The sequence below is a fragment of the Notolepis coatsorum genome, assembly GCF_963971535.1.
Source record: "Notolepis coatsorum genome assembly, chromosome: 1".
NCBI classification, from domain to species: domain Eukaryota; kingdom Metazoa; phylum Chordata; class Actinopteri; order Aulopiformes; family Paralepididae; genus Notolepis; species Notolepis coatsorum.
Genome location: NC_140165.1, coordinates 280,320,839 through 280,333,297, shown reverse-complemented (window position 1 = coordinate 280,333,297; position 12,459 = coordinate 280,320,839). Strand labels below are relative to the sequence as shown.

The 12,459-nt window shown below is 42.2% G+C and overlaps 1 protein-coding gene across 3 annotated transcripts in view; it reads right to left on the bottom strand.

The window, feature by feature from the left end:
- Positions 1 to 12,459, bottom strand: part of pik3cb (phosphatidylinositol-4,5-bisphosphate 3-kinase, catalytic subunit beta) — a 277,178-nt gene that overhangs the window by 101,089 nt on the left and 163,630 nt on the right. For all 3 annotated transcript variants that reach the window (XM_084332779.1, XM_084332778.1, XM_084332780.1), the window contains one exon: positions 2,968 to 3,163. In XM_084332779.1, the coding sequence (XP_084188905.1) occupies positions 2,968 to 3,126 (159 nt within the window). In that variant the 5' untranslated portion in view covers positions 3,127 to 3,163. The remainder of the gene's footprint in view (positions 1 to 2,967; positions 3,164 to 12,459) is intronic.

The following is a 12,459-nucleotide window of genomic DNA, read 5'->3' as shown; positions in this document are numbered from 1 at the left end:
TACATTCACCCTGAATGTTGACGTTATACAGGTGAAAAGTTAACTTCATTCAAGCGAGGCATTGCAATCCTTGACATAAATCATTTGATGTATAATTAAATCAAAGGAAATGCGTTTGGGTCTGAGAGTGTGGCTGGTCTGCCGTTCTGCAGCTGGATACTATTGGTTTGTTTTGGCAAAATTATTCTGTTCTGTGTGACAATAAATAAATGAATGATGATGCAATTTAAAACCAAAACTAAGGCCTCAGTATGAGTTTAAGACGTGAACATGGTCATGTTTGTTGAAAAAAAATAAAAATAAAAATACGTTTTTTTTTGCCGATCCCGATCTTCGGAAAATCACGTGATCGGATCGGGACATCCCTAATGGTAACGTATAGTAGGCCTACTGTACCAGACTAGGCCTGTACACTATGGTAACATTTTTAACATATAGTAGGCCTACTGTACCAGACTGGGCCTGTACACTATGGTAACATATAGTAGGCCTACTGTAACAGACTGGGCCTGTACACTATGGTAACATATAGTAGGCCTACTGTACCAGACTGGGCCTGTACACTATGGTAACATATAGTAGGCTTACCAGAGGGGGCCTGTACACTATGATAACATATAGTAGGCCTACTGTACCAGACTACTGACTACATTTTTTTTTTTTTTATAATTCTTTTTGAAATCATCTATAATCATATTTCAAATTACAGATGGCAGAATTCAGTACTGTATCTACAAAATCTTCTGTTTAATCATCTTCCATCTATTAATTTGCTTAGATTTTTCAGGTCTGGTCAATTTGAGCATATTGTTATTCACAGTCAAAGATAAAACATTTTTTATTGATATTCTCATTTGGTTCATTACAATTTACTCAAGCCAATTTACAGACACAGTATTTCTGACACTGGGAATACATTTCCTGAGATCCATAGATGTCCCTAGAATCAGATACCAAGAACATGCAAATGGACCATATTAAAAAAGGTCTGTAAATGTGTATTCTACGTTCTTATGGAATGAATGAGAAAAAAAAATTGTAATTAATTTTGAGTAAATTTTCATAACGCAATAATTTGCTGTGTAATTAATTAATCTAATTAACGCGATAAACTGACAGCCCTAATAAAAATACAATAATTTCTTTGAATGGTGTAGTGATGCACGATATATCGGCCACCGATATAATATCGGCTGATATGGCAGTTTTTTTTACACATCGGTATCGGTCCGATATCAAGATAGGGCATATATCGTATCGGAAATTAAGAGTTGGACAATATCGGTATATCGGTAAAAAAGCCAATATCGAACATCCCTTTATCCCTTGGATGATGTCTCTAATCCACAATCAAATCAATCAATCAACAAGCACACAGTGTAACTAACGTAGGACTGGCCTAAACTATTTGCATATTTCAACTTTTCTATTTTGGAATAATCAGTTATACTAAAACAAATTCTTCATTATGTCTAAGGTCTAATGCAGTGGTGCCCAACCAGTCGATCGCGATCGACAGGTAGATCGCGGGCTGATTTCAAGTAGATCTCGATTTATAAAATTCGATTATAAATTTTTATTTATTTCTATTTTGTGGCAAAATCAACTCTGCCTCTCTTACAACAAGATGAGATGTTATTTAAGATGAGGTCGGACTCGGCACTGACAAATTTGTGTTCATTATGCTGCTTTTATTAAGCCTCAAATGACGGCTTACAATATTTCATGAAAGCAAAGTGTTTTGTTTGTCTAAGATTTAAAAAGGTTTAAACTTTACAGCACTGACAAAGTTGAAAATATCATATTATATTATATACCCATTCAATATGCACATGACAGAACATATTATATGCCATATGATATGTTCTGTCATGTGCATATTGAATGGGTATTACTAATAATACTATTAATACTAATACTAGCCGAGAGTAGGTCACATTTTGGCTGGTAGCTCTCGGCTAGGTGGTAAATTAAAAAGTAGATCTTGGTTCAAAAAAGGTTGGGCACCCCTGGTCTAATGCATTAAGTCAGCTTTTTCCAGAGTCTAGATAATGTAAAAATAAATAAATACATTAGATACATTTAAGAGACCCGACAGATAGTTGTTGTGCTTGTCAGACTGGTAACACATGACAAAGTCAATATAAAGAAGGCACAGAGTCCTTATCGAACCTTTCAAACTTGACAACATTGGTTACTGGGCCCAAGTTTATTCTCTGTTGCAGTGTTTGTTAATATCAATGGCTGACAGGAAATAAACTTGGGCCCAAGCTGTTCCCCTAGCAACACAATTCTACTGAAAGGGTTTATAAAGGGCTGTTGAGACAGACTGCACTAGACTCTGACATGATGTGAGCTCCTATGAGCTCTCATAACGCAACAGACTGGCAGACCCCGGTATTTCTGCTTCTGGTACCAGATATGTTCAACCAGGCAGATCGGTTTGGGGGTTCGTTCTTCAGTCGAGTTGCATAGCAAAGGAATTGACGTTAAATGAGAAATAAACATTGTTTTTCTTCATCACAGTTTATGTTAAAATAGGGTTCACAGGCGCAAAGAAACTCTAGATTTTGAGACAACGGTTATGCTTTGCCACCATTATGCTTGCTAGCTTGCTAACGTGATGAGTGAATTGGCTTGGCTGCCGCTTTTATTCTGAAGGCAAAACTTCTCCACAGGAAGTCTTAATTAAGCTAGCTTGACACAGCTACAGATTTGATGGCATCACTGCGAGGCCACGTACAGCCAATGATCTTTAGTACAGGCAGAACTCCTCCTCCTCCTCCTCCTCCTCCTCCTCCTCCTCCTCCTCCTCCTCCTCCTCCTCCTCCTCCTCCTCCTCCTCCTCCTCCTCCTCCTCCTCCTCCTCCTCCTCCTCCTCCTCCTCCTCCTCCTCCTCCTCCTCCTCCTCCTCCTCCTCCTCCTCCTCCTCCTCCTCCTCCTCCTCCTCCTCCTCCTCCTCCTCACCAGTTTTATGTGTTGGATGGTGGCCTCGCGCGGGACGTCCATCTGGATGTAGATGCCGGTGGGCAGCAGGAAGTCCACGGAGACGAGGTCCGGCGCCTGGCCGGCCAGCGGCGAGTGGGCCATCCACATGTCCAGGAGGTCTGTCATAGCGGGAGGCATGGCAAGGGGCGCCGCACTCCACCTCAACCATAAGGACCTGTGGAGAGAGAGAGAGAGAGAGAGAGGGAAGCAATGGAGAGAGAGTTTAGAGATCACACACCACCTCAACCATAAGGACATGCTGAGTTTCAGCACTGTAGTTTTTTGTATTTGAGAGAAAGTTGTTCATGGTCACTAGTATCTTCTTAGAATAGGAGTAACATGTATAAATTCTTAAATTGGGTGCAGACCTCCTTAATGCATCCTAGTGTGGTTTGAAGAGAGATTCATCATAGATCTCCTCTCTAAAACCTCCTCTAAAAGGTTTTGGGTCCAAGTGTTCCTATACTGTATATCATGCTTCTAAGGAGGTTGGAGTCAATTCACTTTAAAGTTGAAATCCATCTTCAAAGACAGAATGAAAGCGCATGAGTAATGAGCTCTGTTGCCACCTTGAATTGGCCGACAGTGCACTGGCCCCAACCTGGTATCGTACACGGCACGTACTCATTTGACCTTTGGCGTATTAAAGGTGACCGAGTAGCTGCAGCTGTGTGTGTGTCTGTGTGTGTGTGTGTGTGTGTCTGTGGGGGAGGGAGAGGGGCAGCAGCCTGGTACTGTGGCTGGTAGCTGCCTGGCAGAGAGCCCAGTCACAGAGGAATGCCCAGTAAGCAAACAAAAGGTCACCCAGACCCAGACCTCCCATCATCTGACTACCTGCTCCCACACACACACACACACACACACACACACACACACACACGTGGATATACCGTACACACAACATACATAGACACAATCATCAACACAATGGAATGCATACAGTACAAAAAAAATAAAATATATATATATATATATATATACACACATACTGTTAGTTATTGTACTGGCCTACAAGTGTGCACGCACACACAAACTGAACAACACGCACAACAAATGAACATCAACCACCTACACTGCAAATGCACAGTCATGCACACAAACCAACCCATTGGCATGCATGCAAAACACACATGGACACGTGCAGCCACCCCCCAACCACACATTACTGTACATGCAGTGGCCGTTGCCATGGAAATTATCAAAAGAAAGGCAAACATGAGCAGTGTGCGTGTGTGTGAGGCTGATTCTGAATGAATTTGGCAGCTTGTAATGCACACTGAGAAATGGGAATGATGGTGGCACGACTGCCAGGAGCGTGCACACGCACACACACTTCTATTGACAGATGATACATTTTGTGACATGATTAATCTTTTCTTTTTGCAGGAGGTCTGTTTCTGTAAGTCTGTGGAGTAGCTATGAAGTGTAGACCAGGGCTTCTCTGCAGCACCACAATACTTCATTTACATGCTGTTTGACCAGCTTCACCAGATAATGCAGCCCCCTGCAACTTGGATACTGCATTAAGATATATTGCGATTTCTATTACATTTCAATTAATTGCGCAAACACAAACGCACGCACATACACACACAGTTTGCATGAGGACATACACAAGCTCACAAATAGGCCCATGCATGCATACACAGAATCACTGGAGTGCCCTGTGGTTAGCACTGGGTAAGTTCCCAGTAAGTGTCCCGGGCAGCCTTGGTAAAATAAACCCCCTTCCCAGCGCCTGGTTTCCATCCTACCACTTCCACTGGCCTTTCAATCATTAGCCAGTCCTCCCGATCTTTACCCCCGTGGCCTGCATCAAATCTCCCACTAGACCACAGGTCCATCTCCATTCTGGCTCCATATGCCCATTAAAAACCACATTCCCATTGCCTCTAATGTCCCTCTCTCTCTCTCTCTCCTCTCTCTCTCTCTCTCTCTCTCTCTCTCTCTCTCTCTCTCTCTCTCTCGATGTTATGTGTCTGAGCTGCAGATGGTGCAGTGCTGGCTGCAGTGTGCCCAGAGCTGGTGTGGTATCAATGGCTCCATTTGGAGCCACTATCTTGGCCACTTAAGATCATCTGCTATGCACAAGGAAATTGGTTTGGAAACCATTCAAACTGCTGCAGAGCGGTGATTAGTTCTTAAAAGAGCACCATACAAACTGCTGCAGAGCGGTGATTAGTTATTAAAAGAGCACCATACAAACTGCTGCAGGTAGGTGATTCGTTCTTAAAAGAGCACCAATCAAACTGCTGCAGGTAGGTGATTAGTTCTTAAAAGAGCACCAATCAAACTGCTGCAGGTAGGTGATTAGTTCTTAAAATAGCACCAATCAAACTGCTGCAGGTAGGTGATTAGTTCTTAAAAGAGCACCAATCAAACTGCTGCAGGTAGGTGATTAGTTCTTAAAAGAGCACCAATCAAACTGCTGCAGGTAAGTGATTGGTTCTTAAAGGAGTACCGTTCAAACTGCTGCAGGTAGGTGATTAGTTCTTAAAAGAGTACCATTCAAACTGCTGCAGGTAGGTGATTAGTTCTTAAAAGAGCACCAATCAAACTGCTGCAGGTAGGTGATTAGTTCTTAAAGGAGTACCAATCAAACTGCTGTAGGTAGGTGATTCGTTCTTAAAAGAGTACCATTTAAACTGCTGCAGAGCGGTGATTAGTTCTTAAAAGAGTACCATTCAAACTGCTGCAGAGCGGTGATTAGTTCTTAAGAGTACTATTCAACACACAAACTCGCATCAGACTATGCACTGCACACTAGGGTTTGGTACCTTTCACATTTGAACTGATACCGGTACATCGATACCGGTACCCAACGGTAAATTTTTTCTGTAATTTAGTCTCTAAAAATGTAATCTACCTAGCTCAGTTGTGAAAAAAAAATCACCACACTTTCAAATTCAAATAACCACACTTTCGACCGTTTTCGGCTTGCCATTGCCCCGACTGCTTTGTTGTTTAATCAAGTCAAATCCTAGGTAAGCGTATATTGTGCATGTGAACGTTGACAGAAAAAAAAGAAAAGTTAAAATATATATATATATATATATATTTTTTTTTACAGTACCGAAATGTGGCACCAACGGATCTCACGTGAATCAGTACTCGGTAGTACCGACGTGATTCGGTAGGTACCTTTAAAAGTACCTAATTCGGGGGTGGCCGGGTGGCGCAGCGGACTAAGCGTCTGTCTACCACCGCCGAGACAGTGGGATCGAATCCAGCTGCGGTACCTCCGGCTTGGTCGGCCGTCCATACTGGCACAATTGGCAGTGTCAGCGGGTGGGAAAGCCGGTGGGGTGGGTCCTGGTCGTTGTAAACAGCGACTCCTACAGTTCGGTCGGGGCGCCTGCACAGCGAGGGAAGGATCTGGGAGAGGTAGTGTGATCCTTCCACACATTACACTCCCCCAGTGAGAGTCCGCACTGCCAGGTGAAAAGAGCGGTGGGCTGGCTACACGTGTCGGAGGAAGCATGCGATAGTCTCCGCCCTCCCAGACCGACGGTAGGGGGTAGAGTGTGCAACGGGCATAATGACATGGACAGTGGGGATGGGAGAAAAACGGGAAAAGGAGGGGGGGGGAAGATAATAAAAAATAAAAATAAAAAAGTACCTAATTCGATACCCATCCCTACTGCACACACCCTTGTAAGCCGTGTAGGCAAATTAGTTTGAAAATTATTCGATTCTTTTGATTACAGTATATCTCACAGGTCGAACAAACCTAAACGTTGTTGCCATAAAATACAACGTACCGGTATATTGTTTCTTTACCTTTCTGTGAACGTCTACAAAAACATCGCAATCTGGTGAAAATTGGCGGAGCTATGGACATTATACAAAAGTAACTGTACTTACAGTAGATTTCATTCACGGTCTTTGCTGCCCTGTAACGGCGCCTGCCCTGGTGATACTAAATCCAGATTTAACTCTCCCATTGGAAAGAGGAGATTTGGCCCGATCCATAGATGTATGACTTGGCCATAATAAAGGTAATTTATAGGCCCGATACTCCGATAGTCAATATTATATATTCATATTTCAAATTGCATGTGTCCGGATGGCAAAATTCAGTACTGTATCTACAAAACACCCTGTAAATCATCTGCCCTTTATTAATTTGCTTATATTTATTGGACACTTGATCTCAAGAAGGTGCTGAATGAGCTCAGTGGCAATTTTTCATGTCTGGTCAATGTTAGCATGGTGTTATTCACAGTCAAATAAAAAATTTAAATTTAAGAAATATTATATTCTCCTTTTGTTCATTACAATTTACTCAAGCATAGTAACAGACACAATATTTCATTTTGGAGAAAATGCTCACTGAGCTCATTCACCACCTTATTGAGATCATGTGTACAAAAAATCTAAGCAAATGAACCGCGGGAAGATGAACAGAAGGATTTGTAGATACAGTAATTAATGATAATCGACTTTAATTATAAATTCATATTTGACCTTGAACTTGACCTTGACCTTATTATGGCCAAATCATACATCTATGTATAGGGAAAATGCTCCTCTTTCCAATGGCAGGGTTGAATCTGGATTTAGTCATTTCTTGCGGTTTTTACGATAATTAGCATTTTCCGATAAATTTGTATTTCCGATAAATCGTATAAAACATCGGTAAAATGAAAATATACACTTTGACTACTGTTTTTGATAGGGTTATGGTCTTTACTCTTGGCTACAAAAAAAAATATTTAAAAACATTGACCACATCCAAGGGCCCACATGTGGACGATTCTTTGCCGACCTCTAGTGGCTTGGTGTGCATTTCTTTTAATACAATATATAGATAGAATTAAAGCCCTATTTGTTGCCTGTCGATTGCCCTTTCAGGTGACAAAATCCGTTCAGCTGTTCTCGAGTTACATGCCGATATGTGAGGCGTGCCCCAAAGTACGCAAAAGTACACATTACCACCCCCGACTCCCGCGGCTCTAGCTCCGTCAATCATTTCGCGATCTCGAAAATCTTTGCACAGGGTTGTAGCCAATGAGTGTGGCTTTCCAATGATACCCCATGATATGATAATTGGGTATCTAATACGGTCTCTATTGATAGATTTATGATAAAGAAAAGCAGGGTCCTTAAGGCTTAACAGGTTAAGTTATTTTAGTCGAGGACAGCTCTGCACCAGACACAGGCCCACAGGACAGACTGCAAACTCATTCCCTCAGACACACAGGCCCACAAAAAGAATGCAAACTCATTCCATCAGACACACTGACGGGTCCACAAGACAGACTGAGTATTGTAACTAAGAAAGTGTGTTACTGTCAACCCAGTAGTTAGTGGACAAGACAATGGCAGGGAGAGACTGTGATGTCATTAAGGTGTACGGTTACGGACATGAAAAGTAACATGACACCCAGCATGACTGTCTGATGCCCTGGCCAGGACGATAACACACACACACACACACAAGCACCTGCTGAACTGACGCCACTGCATATAGGATTGTTGAAGGGTATATTTTTTTGCCACAATGATGCTTCAATAGCATCTTGTCCTGAAATGACTTACACATCATGCACACGCACACACACACCACAGGTGAGCAGGGTGACTGAGTACACAGTGGCGACCAGCCAGGGGTCTGTGGCCGAGGTCAGGTTTCAAAGGAGAAAGAGAGCGACAGGGGCGAGAAAGGTAGAGGGAGGGGGTTCCAGATTGAAACGCACACCTCGATGTCAGCGCTGCAGAGTAGAAGCTTCAAGGACAGAACTAACCCGTAACCAGCTGTACTATATGTACGCTCATTACGACATGGACAGAACTAACCTGTCCTTAACCAGCTATAGGGGTAGGCACGCAGGGGCATTTGCATAGGCACAGGGGGCAGCAGTAATATAAAAAAAAAAAAAAAAAAGTATATATTTTTTTTCTTCTTTTTGCTCTGAAATATTATAGTGAAATATTTTGCACTGTTGTCGCATTTATCTTGTTGAAATCCTCCCACAGGTTCTTTTTACTACCACAAATTTAAATTTATTTGTTTATTATTTCAATTTAGCTGGAAATACATTGCTACATCATTCAGTAACATTTGCAGAGCCTTATAACAAAAACATTATTACGGTCACCATTGTGACCAGTGGGATTAATCAACAATTTTTATTATTTATTTTTCTATTTCATTGAACATTGCACATATTAAAAGCCATTTTTTTACTCAAAATGTGAACCCATTCTGCAATCTGTTAATAAAACTTTCAATCAATCTGCACGATTGATCGAATGGAAATTGTATTAACAGATTGCAGAATGGGTACAATACAGTACGGCTCAATACACACAATTTTTAAAGGGGAAGCAGACCAGAGAAAGACTTTCATCTTGTTTACATCAGGGTCCCCCATTTTCAATTCATAATGAATTGTAAGTAAGGGTGCAACTTGCTCCATGCAATCCATTCTTTGTGGATCTAGCCCCCAGTGGTAGAATTACCAAAATGGTAGAAGAAGGCACCATGCATCGTTCTACACTAAAAGATGCAGATGTGCGAATGGGTACTTCGGAAAGCACTGGAATGAGGGATGGGCCTGTGAAAGCGTAGGGTAAGTCTCAGTGTAAAGTCACAGGGTGAAGTCGCAGGGTAAATTCTCAAGGTAAATTCTCGGGGTAAATTCTCAGGGTAAAGGAACTGGTTCAGCGGAAAGGGTAAATGACGGAACAGAAATATACGAGAGCTATTAGAGGCAAGGAAGAGGAAAGCGGTCGATTCAGCTGCCTAGTATCTGCCAAACGTTCCTCAAAAAGGTGCAAGTGTTCCCTGACGGACTCGTCACACTCAAGAGGCTGCGCTACTTTATTTGAAATATCCATTATGAGGGTGATTGTTGGGAAATTATGACAGGCAGTTTGTGTTTGTGTTACAGGAGCTTCTTTGGAGAAAGACATTGTGATGAAAGACATTGATTTGTGATTGACTGGTTGATTCATATGTACAGTATATATATATACCCCCGCCCCCCTGGTAGTTATAATTATAACTATATAGGCAATAATTGTTATTTACATTATTGGCTTATTATAGATACAGTACACTAGTTCGTACCTGTGAGTCCAGTATCACATCTGAGAAAAACAAGTGACACTTGAAACAAGACAGACAAACATTAGCTTTTTTTAGCATAAGATTTGTCTATCTTAAGAGTATGCCTCCAAAACACACATTCAAAAGCATTTCAATATATGACCCCTACTTTATGCATTAATCTAGTTGCCGAAAGAATAAAATGTATAGTATATTTGAACTTGCGGTGGAGTGTTGCTGGGGATTGAAAAACCAGCAGGCGTTGCATAGATTTAGATAATATGCCTACAACTCTAGCCATGATTTAAAGTGTACAGTATGGAAGATTCAGCGTTATGCACATCAGCCATAAGGACTTGAAAATAGCGTCCAAAACGTTTCGCTCTCTTGTCCCAAACAGTTTACACTGTTTATATGTTTCTCATATATTTATATTCAGATGAAATTGTATTGCCTATATTTATGTCTTTCTACCATTACCCTGCCCATACATGTACCTCCCCTCCAACTATTATTCCCGAATTTCCCCCAAAAATAAAAGGGAATATCTTATCATAAATACGGAATACGGTATGATCTCATGTATTCCTTTCGAATGCTGTGGAAAGAGAACAACTCTATAATGAAATGAAACCGCCATCTGTTCATATCTATATATATTTTATTACATCCTACCAAATATTTGCCTGTGTACCAGCCAGGGCGTGTGTGTAAACAGTGGAGAATGATAAGATGGTATGTATACAGCCGATACACTACCCGCCGGTGTGATCTCCTGATGAAATGTTCTCAGCTGTTAGAGGAACACGCCAACATTATGGAAAATGCACTTACGTCTTCTCCAGAGTCTGACAAGAAGATAGATACACATTTCCTCTCTGTGCGTTCAGTAGAAAGCTATCCGGCTGCAAGCTAGCTTGGCTTAGTACAAATTAATGGAAGTTAATGGACCGGCTTCTATTAATTTCTGCTAAGCTAGGCTAGCTTGCAGGCAGATAGCTTTCTACTGAACGCTCCTACCAAGTGTCATGGAGAAAGACCCTGTCTGCCACCCACCCCCTGCGGACGGGTGTCCCCCAGGGCTCGGTCCTAGGACCCCTTCTCTTCTCCCTCTACACTAAATCTCTGGGTAACATTATCACGTCTCATGCCTTCTCGTATCATTGCTATGCCGATGATACTAAACTTTTCCTCTCCCTCCCTCCCTCAGATATCCACGTCTCTGAGCGGATCTCGACCCGTCTGTCTGACATCTCCGCCTGGATGACGTCCAACCACCTCAAACTGAACCTAAGCTAAACAGAATTGCTTCACCTGCCGGCCAAATCCTCCCCCCTGACCGACCTTTCCATCACAGTCGAGAATTCAACTGTGACCGCGTCCCTGACCGCCAAGAACCTTGGTGTTGTCCTTGACGACCAATTGAACTTCTCCGCTCACATCGCAGCGACAACCAGAACCTGCAGATTCCTCCTGAGCAACGTCAGAAGTACCGCCCCTTCCTCACAAAAGAAGCCACCCAACTCCTCGTCCAATCAACAGTCATCTCCCGCCTCGACTACTGCAACGCACTGCTTGCTGGCCTTTCGACCACTGCCACCAAGCCTCTTCAACTCATTCAGAACGCAGCGGCCCGCCTGATCTCAAACCTACCGAAGTCAGCCCCACTCTGCTGTTCTCTATTGTTTTCCCTATTGTTAGGTTTTAGTGAGTTTTTCCTTACCTTCGCGTGGGGTATGTCTGGGAGTGCTTGCATTCTTTCATTTATTTGCATTTATTTTAAATTTGTTGGACCTTATGGTGTTCTTGTTCTGTTCTTGACTTATTGTTATGTTTTCTTCTTGACTTGTTTAAAGAAGACCTGTACGGCCCATGGGGACATTAACGTGTGTTGTCGGGCCTTATAAATAAATTTGATTTGATTTGACTCTCCGTCTATGGCTCTGATCAAGGTTAGCTTGCTGTTAGCTTACGCTAACGTAACGTTAATTTCGGTCTTTAACGCAACGTGGTCATAAAGGAATGGCGAGGATTGCAAAGCATGTCAGATGCATTTGACCCGTTGCGGAATAAAACGGCAGGGACTTGTTTTGGGTCGCAAAATAGGCACACTAGCCTTGCTCAGTTGCAATGTCCACGTTTCAGACGCTACTGCTGTGCTGTTGAGCCAAGCGGATACGACTCCACGGGATTTTCAAAATAAGAGTATCGCAATATGAATCTATCTTTTTCCGTTGCATCGATCCTATTGGATCATTGATAATAGATCGATATATCGATCTGGATCGATGTATCGTCCCACCCCTACTTCCCACCACAAATAGGACAGCCGAAACCAGTCAAATTTTTCGCCGTCGACTAAAGACTCACTTCTTAAATCATTATCTGAAATTAAATAAATTTTTTTTTAAATACAA